This window comes from Hemibagrus wyckioides, linkage group LG20 (assembly GCF_019097595.1).
Source record: "Hemibagrus wyckioides isolate EC202008001 linkage group LG20, SWU_Hwy_1.0, whole genome shotgun sequence".
Classification (NCBI taxonomy): domain Eukaryota; kingdom Metazoa; phylum Chordata; class Actinopteri; order Siluriformes; family Bagridae; genus Hemibagrus; species Hemibagrus wyckioides.
The window spans coordinates 16,052,960-16,079,743 of NC_080729.1; the positions used below are offsets into that span (position 1 = coordinate 16,052,960).

At 41.4% G+C, this 26,784-nt stretch overlaps 1 protein-coding gene across 3 annotated transcripts in view; it reads right to left on the reverse strand.

Moving 5' to 3' along the window:
- LOC131371131 (protein unc-13 homolog A) overlaps positions 1–26,784 on the reverse strand; it is a 61,292-nt gene that overhangs the window by 13,396 nt on the left and 21,112 nt on the right. For all 3 annotated transcript variants that reach the window (XM_058418915.1, XM_058418914.1, XM_058418913.1), the window contains 26 exons: positions 26,620–26,690; positions 26,491–26,545; positions 23,255–23,284; positions 21,785–21,998; positions 18,316–19,398; positions 17,811–17,913; positions 16,463–16,509; positions 15,498–15,576; positions 14,481–14,555; positions 14,152–14,371; positions 13,247–13,474; positions 13,006–13,147; positions 11,717–11,886; positions 11,428–11,543; positions 9,674–9,837; positions 9,365–9,518; positions 8,920–8,988; positions 8,744–8,833; positions 6,674–6,808; positions 5,891–6,018; positions 5,037–5,122; positions 4,666–4,792; positions 3,368–3,464; positions 2,970–3,113; positions 2,765–2,842; positions 2,289–2,366 (listed from right to left, as the gene is read on the reverse strand). In XM_058418915.1, coding sequence (XP_058274898.1) covers positions 2,289–2,366; positions 2,765–2,842; positions 2,970–3,113; positions 3,368–3,464; positions 4,666–4,792; positions 5,037–5,122; positions 5,891–6,018; positions 6,674–6,808; positions 8,744–8,833; positions 8,920–8,988; positions 9,365–9,518; positions 9,674–9,837; positions 11,428–11,543; positions 11,717–11,886; positions 13,006–13,147; positions 13,247–13,474; positions 14,152–14,371; positions 14,481–14,555; positions 15,498–15,576; positions 16,463–16,509; positions 17,811–17,913; positions 18,316–19,398; positions 21,785–21,998; positions 23,255–23,284; positions 26,491–26,545; positions 26,620–26,690 — 3,983 coding nt within the window. The remainder of the gene's footprint in view (positions 1–2,288; positions 2,367–2,764; positions 2,843–2,969; positions 3,114–3,367; positions 3,465–4,665; positions 4,793–5,036; positions 5,123–5,890; positions 6,019–6,673; positions 6,809–8,743; positions 8,834–8,919; positions 8,989–9,364; positions 9,519–9,673; positions 9,838–11,427; positions 11,544–11,716; positions 11,887–13,005; positions 13,148–13,246; positions 13,475–14,151; positions 14,372–14,480; positions 14,556–15,497; positions 15,577–16,462; positions 16,510–17,810; positions 17,914–18,315; positions 19,399–21,784; positions 21,999–23,254; positions 23,285–26,490; positions 26,546–26,619; positions 26,691–26,784) is intronic.

Sequence of the window (26,784 nt, forward strand, 5' to 3'; positions counted from 1 at the left end):
ATGCAAACTGACTGATTAATATTCAGGATACCATCAGGCTCAAATATGCCAAAAATTGTTAATTACTTGTGAAAGGATTAGAGATGCTTGTCTGTTTTATGCTATGTTTTATTCTGCGATATTAATAGTTATATTCATAATAAAAACATTTTTTCTTTGTGTGAATTTGCCATATAAATATACTGTATACACTGACCATAACATTATGACCACCTGTCTAATATTATGTTGGTCCCCCTTTTGCTGCCAAAACAGTTCTGACCCGTCCTGCACTGACACCTTTCTATTAGAACCAGCATTAACTTCTTCAGTAATTTGAGTAACAGTAGCTCGTCTGTTGGATCGGATCACACGGGCCAGCCTTCTTTCCCCACGTGCATCAATGAGCCTTGACCGCCCATGACCCTGTCGCTGGTTCACCACTGTTCCTTCCTTGGACCACTTTTGATAGATACTGACCACTGCAGACCAGGAACACCCTACAAGAGCTGCAGTTTTGGAGATGCTCTGATCCAGTCTTATAGCCATCACAATTTGTCCCTTGTCAAACCCGCTCAAATCCTTACACTTGTCCATTTTTCCTGCTTCTAACACATCAACTTTGAGGACAAATTGTTCACTTGCTGCCTAATATATCCCACCCACTAACAGGTGCCATGATGAGGAGATCATCAGTCTTATTCACTTCACCTCTCACTGCTCATAATGTTATGCCTGATCGGTGTATTTCCTAATCCTGTGTGTGTAGTAACTATAATGGAATGGACTTGATAAGTAAAATTTGTGTTTTCTGGCAAATTGCTGTGGTATAAATGAAATAAACCTGTTCAGGAGATGGAAGATAATCAGTTTCAGAATTTCACATCACTTGACTGTTGATTATTTGGGTATTCATTAAGTAACTGAGGATAGTGCTTCAAGTGGAGTTCCTTTTAATATGATATAATAAAATGTCGGGGAAAAAGTTTCTGATATCAGTCAGAGATTGTGTAATACTCCGTTAACAGATTTTGCATGATGCTGGTGAAGAGGACTGGGGCGGTTTGTCACGCAGTAATTACTATGCACCGAGTGTCACAGGGTAACAGGTGGACGAGAGGCCTCGCTGCAGAGGAGGGGATGACTAAGAGCTTCTCAAAGAGACAGCATGAGTGGGTGTTTTTTACCGTAGGGTGACTCAGGAAAGAGGCCACAGGCTTGGTAAACGACAGAAAGATTAAAATGACGGCCAGGAAATTGGAGTGATGGTGAAACGAGAGATAAATCTGAAGCTAGCCGAACAGATGGGGCCCGACCTCTGAGAGCCAGCTGAGCTAGGAGTCTTGGAACTTCTTATACAAAAAACACAGTGAACAAGTACATGGACAGTTAAGGCCCTTTGCTTCACTAAGAGCATTTTAATTACGCAGAATAAATCACGGGGGCAATCTGGCATATCAGGGACATTATGTAACTGAACGGTCGTCAGGAAATAGAGCTTTAATGTCAACAGAGGCTGATCTCAGTGCTGTATGGTGGGATTTGAGAAAGGAAGGATGATGAATTTTATCATGACGCACGCAGATACAGGTCAAGGAGTTCAGTCGTGTTCGTATGAAAGAAAAAGTAAGCAACTCAGTGAACATGGCTGTAGGTGCCAGATGGGCTGCTTTGACTATTTAAGAAAACTGCTGATCTTTCGAAGTTTTGATGTACAACAGTCTCTAGAGATTACACTGAACCGTGCAAAAGTAAAAAAAAAAACATCCAGTGAAAGCAGCTCTGCAGGCGGAAATGATGAACATGACGATTTGAGGTGAGAAGAAAATGCTCACAGAGCTCACAGGATGGCATTTGGTGATACAAATAACCACTCTGTACATCCATGGTGAGCAGAAAAGCATCCCAGAATGCACAATACATCAATCTTAGAGTAGAAAACCATATTACGTTCCACTCCTGTCAGCCAAGAACAGGAATCTGAGATGTGTTCAGACCAAAATAGACAGCTGAAGATGAGAAAAAGGTTGTCTGGACTGATAAATCTTATATATATATATTTTCTTAGAAAGATCTGATTGAGACTAGGTGGTGTACATCGTACTGGGATCATAGGTGGGTTAAGAGAATGACATGAGGATTGAGAAGTATGTATGAAGGGTATTTAGATCCTGAGTTTTCACATAGTATATCAAAAGTAGATGATATTCTATGACAACTACATGAATGCTGTATAACGTTATGAAGGATAGGAATGTTATATGAGAACTTTAAAGACTCGTGACGTTCAGTGGTGGATTTGGACTCACATCTTTCCCTCCCATGGCCTCAAACATCTTCTCCAACTGCACCCGGAGCTGCTGGATGTTATTAATGATGATGCAAGGCTGATAAAAAGAAATGGGAGATGTTAACGATTAAAACGCAGATTAATACACACACACACACACACAGAAAATCACTAGTGCTGTACTGAAATAACTCCAAGGGCTTAAACACAAGAGTTTGAGTCAATCAAAGTTTCATTTAGCTGTGCAAACTCAAATGTGTGTGTGTGAGTGTGTGTGTGTGTGTGAGTGAGAGAGAGAGAGAGAGAGAGAGAGAGTGTTTGTCTCTAGTGGGACCAATTTGTCTCAGTCCCAGCAGACTGCATTCAGCTAATTACTTCATCCCCATTCGATTAAACATATGGATACCTATTCCAGGGTTGAGCACAGTTACACTACATTTCCCTGAAATTGCACAACACACACACACACACATACACAAAGTAAGAAACACATACCACTTTCTCCTTATTGCAATGGTTGGGAAAATCCTTGGCAATGATTTCAGCGTAAGACAGAAGTACAGTCCCAATAGTCTGTAAACAAAAAAAAAAAAAAGCGACAGAGCTGGAGATTAATTGATTGCAAGCGAACAGCAATACATCAACAATTCAGACACAGTTCAATAAATCATAATGATTTTCTTAGAAATACAAGAAATACCTTGGCAAATCTCTTCATATAGTTGCCAACGATCTGAGGGTCAGGACACTCCAACTTCCGGATAATCTCAAAGCTCTGATTCAGCTGAGAGAAAACGTCAACCACCGAGCAGGAGAACAGGGCATGCTCTGACGTCTGCTGGAACTGTGTGTGTGTGTGTGTGTGTGTGAGAGAGAGAAATAAACTGAGAGGGAGGTAATCATAAATCTGCTTTGATCTACGAAATAATAAGCAATGTCTAAAAATCACTAATAATAATAATAATAATAATAATAATAATTCCTATTGTGTAATTGTGTAAAAAATCTGATTCAGGAATTCAGCAGGGTGGGGGTATAAAAATATCAAACATAATATAAAGCATAGTGACTATAAGCATAAAGAAATGAGATATTTACCCCGTCCTTCGCGTCCCTCGCCAGGGCACCGTTCAGGAAGTCCTTGGACACTTCCTCGTTCTCATCCAACCAAAGGATCACGAATGGTTCGAACCACCTTTTAAAGACAATAGATATCCAGGAAACCACATAGGCTTTGATTAGTAATAAACTAATATTAATAAACTAAACTGAATGATAATCAGGTCTTAAAGAATGTAGGCAACCCACACAGAAACAATACATTACAATACAAAGATTACATTTCTTTTACGAGATCTTATTTCATTAGTTATTGTGGTAGCTATCAGGCAAAGTGTAGCGATGTTAAGCCCACAAAAATGAAGAAAAAAATCCTTGTGAGTCGGGAATGGTAGAGCGGGATTGTCTCCTTGCTGCCATTGTTGAGTTAATATCATTAACTAGGCTCGCCATGTTTCAGCAAAATGTTCAGCTACATCCCAAAACACACAAATATCCTGAAAGTGTGCTCTTATTCTACTGAAAATTCCAGTCTCATTGGGCCTCTGTTGTTGCTGGTTGCAGTTTACGGTTAATTTTTGACCACTAGATGCAATAATAACTCTATAAACGTATAGAAAACGGGGCTGTAATCATCCCACATATAAAGGCAATCAAATCAGTGAAATTTCTACAAATAAATTTACTCAATATTTCAACAGAATTTAAATATAAACCAACCAGGCATAACATTATGACCACCTGCCTAATATCGTGTTGGTCCCCCTTTTGAAGAACCAGCATTAACTTCTTCAGCAATTTGAGCAACAGTAGATCGTCTGTTGGATCGGATCACACGGGCCAGCCCACGTGAATCAATGAGTCTTGGCCGCCCATGACCCTGTCCCTGGTTCACCACTGTTGGACCACTTTTGATAGATACTGACCACTGCAGACTGGGAATACCTCACAAGAGCTGCAGTTTTGGAGATCCTTTGGAGATCCTCACATCCTTATGCTTGCCCATGCTTCTAACACATCAACTTTGAGGACAAAATGTTCACTTGCTGCCAAATATATCAGGCGCCATGATGAGGAGATCATCAGTCTTATTCACGTCACCTCTCACTGGTCATAATGTTATGCCTGATCTGTGTACAGAGTTGTGAATGAGAGCTTTATTTAGACTACCATTTGTTAAAAAGTTTTCCCCCTAGTGACGCACTGCCATTGAAGGTAGCCAGTGGTCGATTGGCCAGGACAGGACTCTCAGCACTGCTTAACTTCTCTCTATTCTATCAGGGACTATTTCATCTATTTAATTCCCAGCACATAAATAGGTTTTTAAAGGTACTTACGTAGGGTACTCGGGCACGCAGCCTTTGGAGCACGGCAGCTCTTTGCAGTACTCGTTGTAGAGCCACTTGACTTTGAAGTGAAGGTTCATGTAATCTGCGCTCTTACACAGCCGGTGCTTCTCATGCTCTAAAGACACAGACGGCATCAGTCTAGCAGGAGCTGTGTGACAGATTGCACTTAAAGCAAGGACATGCTCAGGAAGAGTACCACGATAAAGAGGGCACAGGTGGAGAGGCGGCGCTGGTCTACTTCATCAGCATGAGTTAAAAGCTACCGTGTAAAAGTGCTGAAATGCTCTCTACGGGTTTCCCTGCCAGATCTGTTCACAGCCATTACATTTCACTTCTTTCGGAGATGCAGAGATCCTCACCTTCCATGGCATACTTCATATCCTGAGCGAACATGTTCCACATGACCTCAGCGCTGATCTTCCCAACGTTCAGCTCCTGAGGAAACCTGCACAGGTGGATTATGCAATCATGCTTATAAACAACGAGCACATACTGCTGTTATAAATCAATCGATGTGTTCTGACCAATCAGAAATAAGAATTCAACAGTGAGGTCGTAATAATGACTTAAAATGGCTGGAGTAAATTCTCAGAAGTATTGTGTGCCACTCTATTGCTAATACAATATAAACCCGTGTAAATATATTATATACTATCCATAATGTCTTATAATGCCTGGCATAAGCCTCTGAGGTATGATGCTCAGGTAAGAACTAAGGCTGTAATGCATCGTAGCAAAACTCTGCATTATTACATGCCCCTATGATCAGCGCAGGTTGACATTATGAAGTCATGTGATCAGGTTTTATATACATATTATGCATGTAAGTACAACTACCTATAAACATACAGGCTTATGCCTGACATTAATAAAATATTGTTTATAACACTTTATAAAAGTATATGATGTAATACACTGTAAATGGCTCTGGACTTGTTTCTGTACTGCATTATAACAATTGTAGTTCCTCGCATTACACTACATAGGGTTAGTTAATAAACATAAATAACACACAATAGATTTCATTACAAAACTAATACCATATGAAGCATTATAAGTGCTTTGATATGCTATAAGAGAAGTGAGAGAATCACACACACACACACTAATAAACACACTCTCAAACACATACATACACAACAATCACACACATATACAAACTCAAATGCATACACACACACACACACACACACACACATACACACACACGTACTGGTTAAGGCAGGGTGTGTAGGAGTTCTTGTCCTCTTCTATAATGGAAACAATAAGGGTGATGAGTTTGGACCAGAAGTCCAGGTTCTTGATGCTGGGGCCCTGCTCCTCTGGAGGAACACTCTTAGACTGAGGACAAATAGAAAACACACACACACACACAGACTCACTATTTATGACAGCTTGACTTACGTAATGTAAAAAAACTTCCTGTGGAGGTTGGAGGAGATGAGAGAAAAAGCTCTCAGAGTAGAGGAAAGAGCAATGTGGCTCACTGCAGCTCTCTGTTCTTTAACAGCCACGCCACCTCCGCCATGATCAATATTTCATCTTAAAAAGGAGCGTCCATTAGAGAGGTGATCACTGTTCACTGCCTCCTGCTCCTGAATAACAAGAAAGACGCCTGGGGCAGAATCACCCTGACATCTCCAGCGTGAAGCTGGTGAAAAATGACTTGGTGCTCCGGGGAGGAGGTGAGAAACAGAAACCAAGCGAGGAGCGAGGCGCTTTATTACACACCTGCGCTCTCGATTCAACATATAAAACCATACAGTGCTGATGCATGCGATAATTAACGTCATGCGGTGCTTAAGCTGCGCTTGAGTATTTTCATTTTTGGGACTGAAGTTGTTCAAGGCGATTAGCAAAAACTAGGAGGAAAGTAAATCTCTTAAACCTTGCTCAAGAATATGAGACAGAAATGAGGCTAATTTAATGCAGGAAGTAGAAATTCACCAATTATTCACACACACACACACACACACACTAATATAAATCTACTAACCGGATCTGTCTGATATTCCCGACTGTAGAGCTCATGGCAGTTGTTGAAGATGTACTCATACGTAGAGTTCAGACAGGCCTTCACGCAGTCCTTGACCACCTGACTGGCTCGAGGAGGACTTTGCAGCTCCTGGACCTACACACGTCCATCCACACAAACAATTGCATCAATGAATCTCCTTGGCAGCAAGAACTAGAATCCCATTTGGTGTGTCAGCAGGAGTGTAACTGTTTCAACAGAGCTGTAAAATGCAGGGTTGCAATCAAACAGCAGGAGGTTTAACAGGACAGTGCAGTTAGTCATCAGGGCGAGCGTTGCCCCAACACGGCCTCAACCCAGATAGCAAATGAGCGATGACGCGGGTTTGACACCTTCATCTGGTCCACGTACAGGTGCTGATGAACTCATCCGAATCTCTGACAGAACACAGAGCCACAACTCAACCTAGATGAGGCTGTGTTGCGATACGGACCAGAACTAATCGCTTAGGCGACATTCAGGCGGAAAGTGAAATGTCACGCACGCTTTGTGTTGCATTTGAGCAATAACTGGCCTGGATTTCAGACTTTAAAGGAACGTCTGAAATGTTTCAGCTTACACTTGGGCTATTATTGTACTACATTACGCTCATCATTGCCAAAATATGGTTCAGTTTGAAAGGTTATGCAAAGAGTTAACTCTTATATTATCACCTGCTACACTAGTGTTAAACTAATCTACACTGACCAGGCATAACATTATGACCACCTGCCTAATATTGTGTTGGTCCCTCCTTTTGCTGCCAAAACAGCCCTAATCCATCATGCATTAACTTCACCAATTTCAGCAACAGTAGCTTGTCTGTTGGATCGGATCACATGGGCCAGTCTTCTATCCCCACACGCATGAATGAGCCTTGGCCGCCCATGACCCTGTCACCGGTTCACCACTGTTCCTTCTTTGGACCACTTTTGATAGATACTGACCACTGCAGACCGGGAACACCCCACAAGAGCTGCAGTTTTGGAGATGATCTCTGATCCAATCGTCTAGCCATCACAATTTGGCCCTTCGTCAAACTCGCTCAAATCCTTACGCTTGTCCATTTTTCCTGCTTCTAAAACATCAGAATGTTGACTTGCTGCATAATGTATCCCACCCACTAACAGGTGCCACGATGGGGAGATAATCAGTGTTATTCACGGCACCTCTCAGTGGTCATAATGTTATGCCTGATTTTTTTCTATACAATGTCAATATGCAATCATAAGCAGCATAACCTATATGTGCTGTCATAGGGAAATAATCAAAGACAGTGTGGCATTTTATTTGTCTCATACAAATAAATACACTAAATTGTATATTTAAAAAAACGACACCTTACGTTTAATCCATTTCCAATTACAATTAATGTTGCGAAACATCTGCGAAATAGGTTAGCTCCTGTTATCACTTACATTATAGCAGCTATAAATACTCACTCTCACAAAAAATAAAATAAAATAAAATAATGCAGCTTATTCCTGAGAAACCGTAAAGCACAAAGTCCTTGGAGACTCCTTCCACAAAAAAGCTACACAAACATATTAGTGGTTTTATGTCTTTTCAATAACAACGGGTCCCTATGGAGTGAGCGGTTGCTATAGAAACAATACTGCAATAGAAAGAGCGAAAGAATATAAACCGATATTCATCAGCAATGTGGTATGAAGACATTTCTCCACATCAGACCGGCGCCTTACGCTCCGAGTGAAGCATGTGTGCCTCTGCTGAAAAATGCAGACGTTTCATCAGTAATGCAGTGGAGTGTTTAATGTGGAGTAGAAAAGGGAAATCAAACACTACAACAAGGCTCTGTGAACAGAAAAGCAAGCTTTTGTGCAGGAGAAGGAAGCTTATAAAATCTTGTGAGATCATCTTGATATTATTTCTACTATGTAAATCCTTCTTAGGAGTCTATTATAGCTAGATAACTAATCTAACACAGGCTTTTCCTTCACAGATAAATTACTGACTGCTTGGACCTTTAGCTGGTTCTGTCTTATTGAGGGTTTTTTAGTTTTCCATCATGTGTGAGCGTGCAACACAAACCTTCATCCTGAAGAAGGTGATGCTAGTGAGTAGATCTACAGTTGATTTTAGATCCTGCAGTCGCTCAGGACTGCTAGCAGGGAAATTATTCTGCAAGACATAATGGAGTGTGTATCACAAGCCTGGTTTCAGAGTGGAACTGAGGGCGTAAATGAGTGTCTATTGTGTGTCGGTACCCTGTACATAGAGAGGTCGATTCTCAGAGAGTTATGGAGTTGGTCCAGGAGCTTCACAAACCTCTCTTTCTGCAACAGACACACACACACACACAAACTAGTTTACACAAATGTGCACACATAGCTAGCAGACATCCCTACCTGAAAATATCTGAGTGATCACATAAAGAGTTTCTCGATACTACACAATCATGGTCATCTGAGAGCTTGTGTATAAGACAGCACTTTCCTCCAAATGTGATGTATGATGTATGAGAGGCACTCTGGAAAGATGCAGCTGGCTGGATTCATGTGTCATGAAGGAAGGAAGTCAGTCCTCATCCTCCCCGGGTGAGATCGGAGGTATGTTAGAGAGAGCTGGCTGGTGGGTTGCACTAAGCAGATGACCATACTGGGGAGAAAAAGTGTGTGTGTGGGGGGGGGGAGTAGTCTAAGATATACGAACCCCGAAGTTAGAGGCAGCGAAACGGTCTGAGGCAGAGACGTTGTTGGAGGACTGTGTGGTGTGGGCGTAGTAAGCGTTGATGTTGGCCAGCAGGGTGCTCATCACAGCTGGCACACCAGGACACATGTACTTGGATGACAAACATGCAAAGTGCCTGGAACCAGCACACACACACACACACACACACACACACAATGCACAGTGCTGAATTTAATTTGTATTGCTCCTTTAACAATGTGACATTGTCGCAAAGCAGCTTTACAGAAGTATATAAATTCAGGATATACACTTTAAATTTAGTCAGCTTACGTCATGGCTTGGTAGATGGACTCCACTCCGTATCTCATGGCGAACTCGTCCACGATCTCCTGCGCCGTCTCCTCGAAATAGACTTTCCAGGCGTCGTCTCCTTTAGCATCAGGGATCTTCACCACGCCGGCGTTCTGCTCTTCAGTGGTGTAGTGGAATAGGTGCTGCAGACACAAACGCTGTCAGTAAGACACTGGAGAAAAGCCTGGATCAATACAGTGACTTTTAGTGAAAGGAACCCACTGGTTTAGATTCAACCGCACAGAAAAATGGATAGAAATGGTTGAAAGTGACCGTTTAATACACAGCTTTTTGTAGTCTTTGCTGTACTCCTCTCAGTGGGTGAAATCCTTTAAATGCTTTACACATCAGACCAGAGTGTTTGAGCGACTCGTGCTGAATTAAGGTCGTGTGAAGATTCAGCACACAGGATTACATGTTTGGTTAAAACTAAAATACCAGAACAAATATACAGTTTTGTATTGGCATCAACGCAATTGCCATTAAAGACATTGTTTCTTTCCTGAGAATTATTTGTACTGATTATTTTTTTCAATTATTGTCTTTAGATTCCACACTGACCACAAATTTTACACTGTGGCCATGTAAAAAAATTAAGTAGCTATCATTTTGGCAAAAACAGTCTGCGCCCATAATTCCCAAACATCTCTAAAGATCCCCCAAACCCCCAAAAGATCTCTAAAGATCCACAAAGATCCCCAAAGACCTCAAACGTTTCCCAAAGATCGCCAAAGATCTCTAAAGACCACCAAAGATCTCAAGGATCCCCGAAGATCTCTCAAGATCCCCAAAGATCTCTAAAAATTGCTAAAATCTAGGAAAGATCCCCCCCAAAGCTCTCAAAAGATCCCCAAAAATCTCTAAAGATCTCTCAAGATCCCCAAAGATCTCTAAAGAGCCCCAAAGATCTCTAAAGATCACTAAAAATCTCTAAAGATCCCCCCAAACCCCCAAAGATCTCAAAAGATCCCCAAAGATCTCTAAGGTCCCCAAAAATCTTTGAAGATCCCCCAAACCCCTAAAGATCTCTAAAGGTCCCTAAAGATCGCTAAAGATCCCCCCTAAAAAACAATATAATGGATTCCTCAGTTATTTAGGCTTCAAACCCCCAAAGATCTCTAAAGATCCCCAAAGGTTTCTAAAGATCCCGAAAGAATCGATATCACGGTTTCCTCAGTTTCTGTTTCCTTTTCAACTAATTATTATACCATAAAGCTTACTGTATTTCCTGCTACCTGATAGCTCAGACTCTGTAAAGCTGTAACACAATAAAGCTTCTTGAAATGGCAGACCCCAGTGAGCTAGATCCTATGTGTTCATTTTGTCGTGTACAATCCAGTGTCAGTAATTTACCAGCAGATCTAAGGAAACCGGTGTTATTTCTGACAGTTCTGATTGCTTTTATGTGTGTGCCCATGCTTCTTGCTCTGACACCAGTGTTCGTTTGTTCCAGTTAATCTCTGGAGTTGGTCTTTATCCAAGACATTTCTCTTTAATAATGTACGGGAAAGGATTCCAGATTACTCTCCAACACAAGTGCAGACTGGTGCAAAAAAAAAAAAGCAATATGGTGGCCTTGACATTGGAGCCCACTAACTTCCAGTTACTCTCACAGACGTATTGAGCTATCTCTATAATCCGCTGGGAAAAAATCGCATTATAATCCATTCATTCATCTTGGGTAAGTTGATCCTGGTCAGTATGATGTATAGTACAGTGTATCTGGAGCTGACCTCATGTAGGCAGGTATACTGGACGTGGTATGGAGCCACTGTTTCCTCTCCTTTAATTTCTACACTGATGTGCATGCGGATGGCTCCAGACACGGCCGATTTATCTGTGCGTTTGTCTGTGTGAGGAGGAGAAGGAAGAGAAGAAAGAGAGAGAGAGAGAGAGAGAGACAGGTCGTAAATTAACTCAACCTCCATCTATTCTTAGATCCTTCTTATTTCCGCTTTCATTAGTTTTCATCATTATGATTAAACTGTCTCACACACACACACAGACACACACACAGCTTACCCAAGTTGTACCAGACGTCCATTTCTCCACTGAGAGTCCGGACCTCGATGATGGTCTGGCCCAAGAAGTCATCAGACTCCCTTTTGAACCTCTGTTTCACACGGGATTTGATGTCATCGTCTTCGTCCCACACTCGCACCTTTATGCGATCCGATGAGTTGTGGCACTCGCTAGCAACATGAACACAAACTCTGTGTTTGTATATGATCACTATATTTATATCACAACACTGTTGAATTCTTGAATCTGATTGGTCAGAGAATGCTGATTAATCTTTACAGCAGCTCAGACAGTCCGGCTGCAAGGCAAACCCCAGGGTTATATTCAATACATTTGTGCAATTTCTAATACTTTATCCTTCTCAGTACGATGACAAGCTGGATTTTTTCTTCTTAAGACGGAATGGCTGTTGACAGTGATAACTTGATAGTGACATAAGATGGATAGACCAGTATAAATGTACAAAAATCAGGGTGTGTCAATTTTTAATAAATAAAAAATACATCAAATCAGGCATAACTTTATGACCACTGACGGGTGAAGTGAATAAGACTGATGATCTCCTCATCATGGCACCTGTTAGTGGGTGGGATATATCAGGCAGCAAGTCAACATTTTGTCCTCAAAGTTGATGTTAGAAGCAGGAAAAATGGACAAGTGTAAGGATTTGAGCGAGTTTGACGAAGGGCCAAATTGTGATGGATAGATCACTGGATCAGAGCATCTCCAAAACTGCAGCTCTTGTGGGGTGTTCCCGGTCTGCAGTGGTCAGTATCTATCAAAAGTGGTCCAAGGAAGGAACAGTGGTGAACCGGCGCAGGGTCATGGGCGGCCAAGGCTCATTGATACATGTGGGGAGCGAAGGCTGGTCCGATCTAACAGATGAGCTACTGTTGCTCAAATTGCTGATGAAGTTAATGCTGGTTCTGATAGAAAGGTGTCAGAATACACAGTGCATGACGGGTCAGGGCTGTTTTGAAAAAGGGGGACCAACACAATATTAAGCAGGTGTTCATAATGTTATGCCTGGTCAGTGTATATATATATATATAAAACACTTCAGGACATGCTGTTATTGAAATGTAATCAACCCGTCAGTCAGGATGCAACCCCAATTTTAATTATTTTCCTTTCAATGCATGCCCCAATGTGTTTTATCCCTTTTTATTCATATAAGATTCCACCATATCCAGTGTTCACTAAATTGTGAGTCTAAATAGCTGGCCTTAGTGACAGACAGAGCTAAGAGGTACAAAACTAGAGGTACATAAAGAGGAGCAAGGGCTTACAAGTGGAAACTCTCGTCCCAGACAGGATTGAGGTTGCCATAGATGGTTTTGGTCCTTTTCTTGGTCTTGCCCACCTGGACGGTGACGTAGGGATCACTGGAGCCTGTCTTATCCTTAGCCTGCAATCCTTGAGCACAGACCACTGAGAGAGAAACACATGCAACCTTACTGTACTGTACTGTATTTCTAAAAACATTGATTCTTTTCTCAGATAACATTCAGACAGGAATCGAGCTCTGACCCGTGATGCTGATCTTGGCTGACCATTTGGACGTCCCATCCAGAACGCTCTGCTTGATCTGCTTCATATGGGTCGCATGGGTTGTCTTGACCACGGCAAACACCTCCTGGATGAGCTCGAAGATCTCTGGTTTGTTGCGTTCGCGGATCTTCATGCGGTCCTTCAGGACCATGATGATGTTCTGAGTGCGGTCCTCTGCACCGTGTTTAGAGCTCTTCTCAGCAGCTCCTGAAACACAGAGCAAAGGGTCAAACAGAGCAGCTCCAATCTGGACGATAGCCTTTGAACAAGTATGCTAGTGGTGAGAAAATGAGCTATGCAAAGAACAGTTAGTGTCAATAGTCATGAGTTTGTATGAGTTTACCTGTTGAGATGATTGATGACTCAAATTTAGCCTTCGTTTACTTATAAAGTCATTTAATTCATAATCTAGTCAGATGGTTTTATAATCTACTCCAACTCTCTCTCTCTCTCTCTCACACACACACACACACACACACACATTTGTGGTCTGTTGGCATTTGTATCATCAGATTATCCAACAGTTAAATGCTTGGGATTGTATAAAAGATTGAACATGAAATTAATCAGACTGTATGACCCATAAATTGATTGACTACACTTGTCTACACTTTTCCCTCAACAGGAAACCTGCTGTGAAAATTCAAACACATACATATGCTCTGCTCCTTCCAAGTGTTGCATGAGCTGAAGTTGCATACTGAAACATAGCAGGCTATTTTATTTTATGATGCAATAACATTTGTCTGTCGCACATTTTTAATTCATCTTTAAAAAACAAGGTAGAAAAAACTATTTTTCCACACTGTAGGTATTACACAATGTGGCTATTAAGGTCATTTAAAGCATTCGTGCTCATGCTCATGCACTTCATGCTCACTCACTCTGTAGGCAGTCTGCATTGAGCAGGTCCTGACACTTTTCGTGGCATTTGACCCCACACTCTGTGCAGCGCATGCCCTGCCGGGCGATACCCCACAGCAGCCCCTCACACTCGTAACAGTAGGTGGGTGTAGTTGCTGTCCACACCTCGAAGTTGTGGGGGGTGGTGCAGGAGATGGGGTAGATTAAAGCCTGTAGGGTCTTCTTATACACATGACTCTTCTGCAGTAGGGGAAAACAGATTGTGATCCTTTACTGGGTGCAGATAATGTAATCGCTCTCTTATTATTATTTTTTTTTAGAGATAGGGCCACAAACAAAGAGAACTCACCAGTTCCTCATTGTTGAGTGTGCTACATGCCATAGCAGATGTGATTCCGGCTTTACGAGAGTTCTGAACCAAAGACTGCATTCAGACAGCACATGGGAAGAAGATCTGAATGATTTCTTTTTCTTTTCTGACAAATGTTAAACACTGTACACTGATCAGGCATAACATTATGACCACCCGCCTAATATTGTGTTGGTCCCCCTTTGGCTGACAAAACAGCCCTGACCCATCATGCACTGTGTATTCTGACAGCTTTCTATCAGAACCAGCATTAAGTTCTTCAGCAATTTGAGCAACAGTAGCTCGTCTATTGGATCGGATCACACAGGCCAGCCTTCGTTCCCCGTATGCATCACTGGCCCTGTCGCTGGTTCATTACTGATTCTTCCTTGGTCCACTTTTGATAGATACTGACCACTGCAGACCGGGAACACCCCACAAGAGCTGCAGTTTTGGAGATGCTTTGATCCAGTGGTCTAGCCATCACAATTTGGGCCTTCGTCAAACTCGCTCAAATCCTTACACTTGCCCATTTTTCCTGCTTCTAACACATCAACTTTGAGGACAAAATGTTCACTTGCTGCCTAATATATCCCACCCACTAACAGGTGCCATGATGAGGAGATAATCAGTCTTATTCACTTCAACTCTCAATGGTCATAATGTTAAGCCTGATCTATACATTCACTCCAGGCCAAAAGTTCTGGGAACAACACTAACAGGCAAGTCAAGATTTGTCTCAAGGTCCTATTACAAATCACATGCTTTCTGAGATATCTTTTACATGATGTGATCACAGACCTAATTACAAATGGCAACTTTAACTGTACCTTCTGTTTGCTTCCACACTTCTGCCCTGTAAGTGTATTATATATTTAAGTTGACTAAGACTTACCATAGCCTGTGTGAAGGAAGAGGCAGCAAAATATAGGAAATAACGATATATTAAAATACATACACAAAATTGTGTGATTTATTGGAAACAAATGTAAAGATTCTGGTAGGCGTGTCACTCACCAAGTCCCGTACTAATGGAATAGCTTTCCTCTTGCGTAGGTCAGGCATGCTGTCTATGCTGTACAGGGCTCCTCCCATTCTGCACGAACACAGGAAAGCAGACAACCTTGAGCTGATATTTGCTCAAGAATACGATTTTCTCCACCACTTGTTCTGCAGTGCGATTCTGCGCATGAGGTAGACGAGTAGCTACGCTGGACGGCTATGTTCACGACGGTGGCCCCGCCCCTAAGTGATTGATAGATCTCTTGACTAATAATACCTAAACTCTAAACACATACAGTTTGCTGAGTCAGATCTGAGTGAGTCTCAACAGGCTTACACCTTTTTCTACCTTCATGCCTAATAGCAGAACAATAAAGCTTTAAGAGCTGAATGGAGAGGATTTAGGATTTGGAGAAATATCTCCCTGTTGCAACAGAGAATATCTTCCTTAGATTATCTGCATTTAGATTAAAACCATAAACTATGTCTACGCTGAGTGTGTGTGTGTATAAACTCTAACAGCGTGTACTGTAATTTTCAACCAATAAATTATAATGAACACTAGAGCCTCGGACTTACCATAATACTCAAATCTATTTAAAATACAGAACATATGAGCTTCTGATTAGTGCGACAGAACATTTTGCCCTATTATGAGTTCAAATCCCGACAGTGACACAGCCATCCATGGCCAGGAGTCGAGGCTGTGCTTTCTGGGTAGGAGTGATGTCATACTCTCGCATCCCTGTCAATCACTAGCCAACCATGAGTGTGTGAGAGCTCATATATGCGAAAGAGGGCTGAGTGCTTTCCTCTGAGTGTGTTACACTGCCCTGTGATGCAGCAGGAGCAGCAGATCACAAAGATGTGATTGGCTGGCTTCATGTGGAAGTTTTTAATCTTTGTTCGAGTTTCATTTAAGCCATGTTTAAAAACGTGTTTAATTCTGAATCTTGCTGGACTCTGATCGTGTGACTTACCCGCCCTTTCCAAACCAAAGCGACTGAGAATCTGTTTCTCCCCGTTCCTGAGAGAGAGACAGAGAGAGAGAGAAAGAGAGAGACAGAGAAAAATGACAAGACCATTCGTTCTCACATGTCTCTGGAGAGCACTTCACTACCCTGATTAGGCTTGACCTACAAACCAAAATCAACATATTTACAGCATTCATGGAAGTCTCTTATTGTAGTGAGGCACACAGTCACATTCTGGCCAAACCACAACCAGGAAACACACACTCTGAGTCAAAGAGCTGCAATTTACCTGACCTTCAATCATCCTGAGAAGCACCTGATTTCACCAGCATGGCAGAAATGACAGGTATATCATCTGGTGTCATTACAAAGTTTGTAAAATTACAGCCTGAATACTAGATTTCCAGGAAAGACTGTATTCTCTGACCTTTACACAGAGAAATCATTTAGGTAATCAAGATAACAGCAATTAGAAATTCCGAATCAGGTTTGATTATAATTTTCACCGTGACACCATTTCATTAAATGATGGGTAGTAAATTATCCTGTCCCTCACTTTGAAATCGTCTGGCAAAGAGTAACGGAGATTTGCTTCTTTTTATTTCATCTTACAATCCATCTATAAACGAATTAAGACACTGCAGCGGAAGATGAGAAACACACTCAGGAGTGTAAATGAATGATCCTGTAGTTGCTGTCACCCTAAAGACTAATTCATGCTTTCGTAAGCTCTAGTACGCACACAGATGCTCAAGGTGCAGGCAGACGGTCACACAAAAAACACCACACCACTGTTATACCACCAGAGCAGACCCACCTGACTCTCGTCCAAGCATGGCCCATCTGAGTGAACATGCAAATCGCTAAAGCAATGAAAGGAGACTGGAGAGAAAACAAAATGGTGGGATACAGACAAAACAAGAAGACAGCCAAAAATAACAGACGAAACAAAAGAAGAAGCAGTGTGACAAAATTGCATGGCAGCAGTTATTAGTTATCAGCAAGACAAAGCCTTTTTTTTTAGCATTAATATAACTTAGCAAATGCATGTATTTAAAACGAAACTCATAAGTAAAACTGAGTGCATCAAGCCAAAATATTATAGTAAAATAAAGTTTGTAAAGAAGACCAAGCAATGATGTGAATTGACTGTTGTAATGACTGTTGCCTTGAATCCCATCCCAAGTGAGTTTCAGGTTTCCATCCAAGACAGCCATTCAAAAATCAATAGTTCATAGATCATGCATCACTTTAGCATACACTTAATTCCCCTTATGATTTAGCATCCAGATTCAGGACTGATGACCACCACTGAGCTTCACCCATAAAAGTGAGAGTATTGTTAAAGTCCTACCTCCTGCAGCTGCTGTCGGACCTTGTTGAAGAGCCGTAGCCAGTTCTCTTTAGCTCGTACTGCTGGGTCTACAGGCTCCTTCACCTCCTCAACTTCTGGCTCTCTACACACAGACAAAAGGGAATGCAGGCATAAAAAGATGATTGGGTCACATTTGGTATTTGTGGTGTGGGCTGTTTTTGCTGCTTGATTTAGATCCGAAACTTTGGACCAACCATCCCCCTGTAGCTGGCACTTCCTACGGGGTTCAGTCTGCTGCAAAACTAAATGAAAGCTGGAGGTTTTGAGTTAGAACTGAATTAAGGCTGCAGATAGATTTTAATGCAGAAGTTGCTAACTATTGTTTAGAACTAGGGACTTCAGCTCCCGAGGAGACAAAGAACCGCACTACTCAGTGTTTACCATCCATTTCCCGGTCTAAAAATCATAGGATGTTGAGAAAAAAGCCAACTATTGTAGTTCTGACCCATATTTTTGCTGAAATGTATGGGAATAACAACAATACCTGTCTGCCTGTTCAGGCTCTAGTTCCTTCTCCTCTGGTGGTGGTGTTGGAGAGGTGATCTCTCTCTCTTTTTCCTCAAGAGGAGACCCTTCTACAGGAACCTCCTCATCCATTGGAGGTGGCTGCTCTTGCACTGGCGGTTCCTCAGTGATCCGTGTTTCCTCTGTTGGTGTGGTAGGCTTGGCTACGGGGGATAAGGGTTGAGCAGTGGTTGTAAGAGGCTGGGTTGGGGATTCAATGGATTTGGCTGGGGTTGGAGCTGCTTGCTGAACTCCAGAAGCAGGAGGTTGGACTGGTGCAGCTTGGGGCTGAGGCACTGCAGGTTGTGGTTGTGGTCTTTGTGGTTGGGGTGTGGGTGCGGGAGGCTGTGAGGACATTGACATAGATCCACCCAGCCCAAAAACAGCAGTTAGAGGTTTAGCCATAGCAAAGAAGGACTGGACAGATGGAATGGGACCTGTTGAATGCTGTTGTTGGAGAGGTGGCCTGGCCTGCTGCTGGGCTTGGTTTGGTTTGTTTGCAGCTTGATTGGTTGGTGGTGGTTGGGTAGGAGCTTGGTTTGTTGGTTGTGTAGGGGCTGGACTGGCCATCTGGTTTGCATTCTGGCCCGGTGGTGCCTGCTGGGTTGGTGGTTGCTGATGCAGGGATGGCTGTTTTTCCAGGGGTGGCCTGGAGGCTGATGGCACACCCAGTTTAGGTGCAGTGCTGGTAGGGGTTGGGGTGTATGGAGGCTCCTGATCTTCGCTGAGAACCTCATCCACAGGGTACAGATCTTCATCATTGTAGTTGAAGTCCTCCTCTTCGCCCTCGTACAAGTCTGCATCTTCAGCATACGGGTCACCATCTTCTTCATAAAGGGCACCTTCCTCACCGCCATCTTTGTTGTAGGCACCTTCATCACTGTAGGCACCTGTGGTCTCGTCTGGTTCCCAGTCGGGAGAGCCTTTGCTGTAGGACACGGATGAGTGGCATGAGTGGTAAGAGTCATTCTCATCATACAGTTCACGCTCACCGTACTCCTCCTCACTTAGCTGTGAGCTGCAGTGGCTCAACTCTGCTGATGATGCATAGCTTCCTGCCGGACTAAGAGAGTGAAAATGAGAGAGAGAGACAGAGAGAGAGAGAGAGACAGAGAGAGAGAGAAAAATTAGAATATGCTTGGAGAGGGGTTCATCAGAGTCTGCTTATTGGTTTTTGACTTTATGAAATGGTTTTACAGAGAAAGGCCTTGTTTTGGACATTTAATTACAAGTTCAGATGTTTTTAAAACGTGTCTTATGTCCTGTGCTTCTACGGATTTCTATGTACTCGATCTTGATATATCAATAAATGCTTATATTAAAATATCAATATTCAAAGTAGCAGCATTAATAAGACTATGGGTCAAAACAAAGACTGATTGCTTCAGTCAAAAGATTCATCAAGAAATAAGGATATTATATAACAGAATACAAGACATGTGAAGTAGAAGAGAGAGAATGGGAAGGCGGTGGGGGGCAGAGATAGAAGGAGGAGCCGATGTTTCGTTTGATACTGCAGAACAGAAACCAAACTCAGATGAGAAAGCAAACCATCAATCTAAAAGATGGAGTTACTTTGGCAGACGTGGGACTAAAGTGGGAAAATGTCAAGAACAACAAAGCTGACTCATAAAACACACACACACACACACCTCAATCTCTCTCTCTCTCTATGCCTTCATTCTGCCACCAGCTATTTATGCATCAACACAATGCGGAAGAGACCTTGGGAGGCTTTCGGTTCGGAAAAGCACCAGCTATTCCCAGAGTGCCAAGCCTGTTACATCATGCTGAGTGGGACTCAACCAACTGTTAGGATATTCCTCTGTTTTGGCAGCACAAGCACTTTCTTCCATGGCCACACTGAGAGCATGCGGCGAGTGAAGTTCTGTAGGCGGACGTTGTTTTAAAGCAGCAAGTAACAGGGTCCTAAATTTTTAGCTATGGATTACACAATCATGAAATAAATCTTTACTAATATTCCTGCAATGCTAATTAAGATGTACACACATGCATACACATATATTTGGGTAATGGTTTTTGAATAATAGGCTGAAAAATAACAAACAGCCTCTTTATGGTCTTTTATCTGCAAAAAAAAAAAAAACCCAAAAAGAAGCTATAGAGGAGAAAAAAAAAACAACCCAGATGGCTTTTTTTTTATGTTTTTAAAATCTAACCTAATTTCAGGGAAAAATGTAGACGGTGCAAAACTTGAGAAATTAGAGCATAATGCTTGAGAAAGGCGAGAGAAAATGAGGAAAAAAGAAGCGTTTCTAAAGAAAGACACATGAATCAAATATGATGAATGAGCCTATTAAACACAGGGAGAAGGAAAGAAGGAAAAAACACACTCCTACACACACCCACACCCCCTCCTCTCTCTCTCTCACACACACACACACAATCTGAACCACATGCACTTAGACGTACCCGAGTTAGCATGCACTTGCATGCGTGTATTTGCTAACACGTGTACTCCTCCTCGTGTACTATTGACCAGTGGCGTTTATTGAATAATGCATAAAGCAGCGCAGGATAAAAAAGTGTTTTTATGCAGAAAGCATACCACAGGGCAATACACACACCCACACACATATCCTGAAGCAGGCCAGGTGATGCTGTCATCACCTGCTCTGTTTAAGCTACGCTACAGACACCAGCATTAAATGAGCTTATGAAAACTGCTTAAACAATGAAAATGAATGTTTTCCCTCCAGCTAGAGCCGTTTAGCAAAACATGCATTGACTTAACCTTTAACTTTACCCTTTGGCTTGAAAGGTCCTACATACAACAGCCTTTTATTTCTTCAGGATCGTACAGTAGAAAACTTTAAGACATTATATGATCGGATCTGAACACCGCTAAAGAGATTTTTTTTATCAGTGCCACGAATGTAGATATTTTATACTTTAGATTTAATTCTAGCAGCTTAAAAGTTCAGCCAAAAATTAGGAGTTAGGAGTCAAAGAGTCACAAGGCTCGAGTATCATTAACTATATAAACTCTTCTGTACAGGCTGTGCAACAATAACCTTGTTCTTTATGATGTTAAATAGGTTAAAGATAAAGTGTGAGAGCGTAATTTGAATGTTTTATTCATGCGTGAAAATGAAACAGGAACACAGCGCATAAAAAATGGATCAGCCGGCGAGTCCTTTGAGTCCTTGAATCAATTCGCGAGTCAATTCATCAATTGTTCAGTGGGTGCCAGTTAATTGGATCATTCCATTCAAGAATGAGATTTTCCTTCATTTAGCAAGTCCCAGGAGTTATATTGAGGACTCAGGTAAGGTGCTTGTGAGGGTCTTCGGCACACCCATTAACGTGCCCTTTGGTGAAGCCAGGATCGATACGGAAATGATATTACAATTCAACTTAAAAGTCATAGCATATGAGAGCAGAGATGGTGGTTTAGAGCATGGAGTCTCTCTTTCTTTATCTCTCACCTGATTGCTCTCTGGTGGTCATAGTCGATGATGTCACAGCTGTGGATAGAGTGGGTGTAGGTGGTTCGGTTGGAGCGATGCTGCTGACCCATGGGATACTGATGGACTGAGGCATTGGGCTGGGATGTGCTATAGAACGGTGGTGGGATGCTGTTACTCGTCTCACTGCGGTAATCACTGTCCCGATCATCCACCGCACTATCTGGGTCTTCGTCTACGAGTGGGAAGTGAGTGTTAGCAAAGGATTTAATTTCACACACACACACATGCTTGCTATTCAATTCACAACACTTACATGTCAAATACAATGCCAAACCCAAAACCAAAGAAAATCCTGTTTTATATGAGCCTCTAGAATGAGATGAATGTTTTAAAACAATAGGCTCTATCACTCGAAATGAGATTAGCACAAGAGCTAAATCTGGCCCTGAGGGAGGAAGAGGAGGATGGCTGTGACTCATACAGGAATGGAGTGTGGCGCTGTTTTCAGGAAGACTCTGGTATGATTCAAAGCTCTTATTAGTATTATACTTTGTAGACCGAGAGCCAAGATGGGATGAGGCGTGGCGTGACAAATGGGCCGACGGGCCAACTGGACCCTGGCCAGGGAGCCAATCTGCTAATCCACGCATCAGCAAAGGTGTGTGTGTGTGTGTGAGATTCAGTGAGTGAATGATCCACTAACAATCTTTCGGTGATGTTGTTGGAAAGAAGGCTCATGAAGATTATGTATTATGTCTTTTGAGAGTTATCATCATGACGATTTCGTGGAACTGGAGGAAATGGGAGGTGTTTCCGATATTACTGGACATTTAAATAAAAAATTTTTTTATTGCATAGACTGGACAACATGTAATAAAATGTTTTTTTGACTGTCTGTGTCATAAAAATAGAGTCAAAATAATAAAGAGAATAAAATAAAGAATCAAATAATATAACCAATAAAATGACACTAAGAATAGATTTTAAGAATAGATCTAAGAATAGAACATTACAATAAAATTAACATTTATATAATTAACTAGACAAGTGGAAAAGAGAATAAAGTATATACAAAAATATAAAAAATATATGTTAAAATATTTTTAAAAAATTAACTTGAGAAAAATAAACAGCTGGGTTACATTTGGAAATCCAAAAGATTATTATTATTATTATTATTATTATTATTATTATTATTATTATTATTATTATTATTATTATTATTATTATTTCAATTATTTAAATTATTATTATACTGTAACATATTCCTTAGCCACAAGTTAGATTTTTTATTTTTTATTTTGGTATTTAATCTAGGTACTTTGTCATTTTTTAAAACCACATGTCCTTTCCCCAAACACACGTGTATGTTCTGAGGGGAAAAAACTCCACGTGCATTAATATTCTGTCTCATTTAAAACACTTAGCAATCCAAATATAACATTTTATTCATAGCATGCAGCTTAATGACAGCAAACAGCGACTCACTCTGCTGATCTCCCCACAAATTCCAGTTACCTGTAAGAGAGCAGACACAGAAACGACACTCAGATGTTTGTGGTTATTTGAGTCTAAAGCACTGATTTGTGGAATTAAGTAACCAGCTGTAAATACCCGTATAAATAAACATATCTTCACGAATCTAAATCCAGCACACTAGAAGAGGAACTTCATCTAGACATATATGTTAATAAAATGTGAAATGTGTATACTTCTCTCCAACACAATGGAAAAGGGAGACACGTTTTTCTCCCGCAAGGTCACCGTGGTGTGCATGCATTTATGATTTAAGGAAATTACCCGCTCCATGATCCCCCTGTGTCAATCTTTGCAACGGAAATAGTTCTGCGCATCACAGACACACTGTCTGCCCTTGTCCTGTTTTTCTGAAAATGTATTTAATCTTGATTTTTGATTACTTGCTATAAAACTAGATCTTGGTGGCTGCAGGGTATTTTAAACTTCCCCAGTTTGGCCTTGTGGTCCTCTGCTCCTCCTCCACTAAAAGAAGTCTCATAGAGCGAGCAGGGGTGGCGTGATTCCTGCCCCCATTTTTGAACACTGTGTACTAAATGGGCTGAGAAAAGCCACACTGCCCCATGAACGTGCTATCCAGAAAGGTGAGCAAATCAATGGAAGATTGATTTATATACACTATGTGGTCAATTTGTGGACACTTGATCATCACACCCGCATGTGCAGGGTGAACCGTTATAATAAGCTCCACTCTTCTGGGATGGCTTTCTGCTAGATTTTGGAGCGTGGGCTGTGGGGACTTTGTGCTTATTCAGCATTAATGAGCTCAGACACTGATGTTGGGTGAGGATGCCTGGGGTGAAGTCCAAGTTTATCCTAAAGGTGTTCATTGGGGTTGAGGTCAGGGCTCTCGAGTTCGTCTACTCTAATTTTGGCAAACCGTGTCTTCATGGAGCTCGGTTTGTGCACAGGGGCAGTGTCATGCTGGAAACAGGTAATGGTCAGATGGTCCACAAACCTTTTACCATACACTGTAACAAAGAGTTGGTACCTTAAATGAGGTTATTAGTATCTCAATGGAATTTAAAACGCATTCTGAGCCATCACTAGTTAAATGTAACTATAACTGAATAAGAATTATGGCATGTTATTCTTTAATTATAAAACTGTAACCCTTGGCAGTTTGTTGTGGTATAACTGCAATAAATTCTCAGACTCCGATACATGATTTCATTGGAAAATAATCAACTTTGGGGAAGTAGCAGTAATTCATAATGACTCATAATATAACAACACACCCTGTCATGTTTTATTCCTTACTGGACTCACCCCAGCGATCTCTCCCTTTCCTCCCCGCTAATGGAGTGGAGGAGATCACACAGCCTTTATTATAGATGGCTGTGATGCCTCGCTGGTCTGTGATTAACACAGCGTGGGTCTGGCGGGTAGCCAATGACAATCTCCGGCTGTCTGCCACGGCCAATGACAAGCCACCTGAGTGTGGCCCAGGCCGCTGGGACCTGTGTCAGCTCTGTGTAAGGCAATCATGAGGAAAGCTTACTCCAGTCACAGTCTGACTGTGATCTAGCTGGTGGATAAAATGTCGTTCACATTTCTTTTTCACACAGACACCAACAACGTAGTTTCAAGCAGTATGAACTGGCATGGAGAAAACTCAGAGCTGCAATAATAATAATAATAATAATAATATCATTATTGTTGTTCTAATTATTATTATTATTATTATTATTATTATTATTATTATTATTATTATTATTATTATTATTATTATAAGGGTTGCCAGGTCTTAATATCCAATAATATTAATATTAATTAATTTCTTTTATTACATTTAAACTGTAGTGAAGTAAAATGTGCATTAGTGTATTATATTGTTATTGTTACTATGGTAAAAACCTATACAAATTTTAGAATGTGCTTCAGTATTTTTGCTCTAATGCCTTTGCATTTCCTTTATTAATGACAATAAATTAAGAATTTTGTGTTTTCCAGCGACTTGGTGTTGCTGATTAAACACTAGTTCAGTTTGGCTGCAGCAAAGCTGTTTTCTTTTGGTGAACAGGAGGGTGGTGAGATGGTGGCAGTGAGCCAGACCACCTTAATTCTGCCCTCGAATCACATCCCTGAAATCTCTGCTACTATTACACGGACTTTAATATGTTTTGACCAAAGCCCTTTCAGTATTAGGAACTCGCTATGACGCTTATACAGTGATGTCATTAGCTAGCTTTGCTCCAAATCAGACATTCTGCCAATTTAGCTGTGGCTTATTCATAATTAGGTTGTGTTCTTCTTCCTCATATCTATAACCTGGACGCTATTAACGAAAGTATCAGGAAGGACATCATGAAGTCCTCCCCTCAGGAAGAAAGCGGTGCAGCATTAGGGCCAAAACAATCAACTCAAAAACCAGAAGCAGTGAGGCTTAAAAAAAAAATCCTTTCATGGACAATAATACCCTCCACTGTGATCTCATGTGCAATAATACCATTATACTGTGGTTTCTCACGTGCAATAACTCAACAACTGCCACGCTTCAGACCCCTCATGTACAATAAAATAGGAACCTAGACTCATTGTACTTATTTACTGTTTGCATTGCACTGCTCTTAACTATTACTCCGTCTAAGTTATATTTTTACACTTATAGTATTATATTTATAGTTTATCACTGGGACCTTGGTACTTGTTTTCGTTCTCTTTCAAGTATCACATCTTCTGGAATGACAATAAACATTCCTCGATCCTTGCTCCTTGAAATGGCGTAATCTGTGAAGGCATGAGATTCTGATGAGCCTCTGTCAAAAGCTCTGTATTTACATTTTGATGGTTTGGAGTCGAACCATCTTCGAGCAAAAAACGGACGATAAATCTGACGAGGTAATTCGCGTTTAATCATCGGACTATTTACACGACATTACTCGTGAAGGCGAAGCACAAAATGACTGAGAATATTTGGCACCTTGCAGATCAGGTCAGGCAAAAAAATTTCCACATCAAAAGCTTCCATAACACATAGATAACTGATATCCGGTGAGTGTAAGATTACATAATCCAGACTAAGTCTAAAAGCTTTGTGGTGAATAGAGATTCATTTGAGGTTGTAGGGGCTTCTACAGGCAGGAAGCTGTAAGGTAACTCGACCTTTCACTCTTCCTCTGAAGTCTGAGTGTGACACTTTGGTATTGATTTTTTATTTTTTTTTATAAGCAAGTGTGTAAACTCACAGCATTGGCTCCCGGGAACAGGAAGTGGCCTCTCCTGCTGCTCCTGGTACGAATACTATGACAAAAAGCACACTTGAGACATTTCCAGGATGGTATATGAAACATTCTTTAAGAACGGAAGGAACTTACATCCTGGTCTCTCATGGCATTGAGCTGTTCCAGTTTCTTAGCCCAGTAGCGAGCTTCCTCTTCAGGGATATCTGAAGCGCAAACACATCCACACGCACCTTTGTCTTATTATCTTGGTGAGGATCTTTCATTGAGATTATTAGTGCTAATCTAATTAATGCCTCA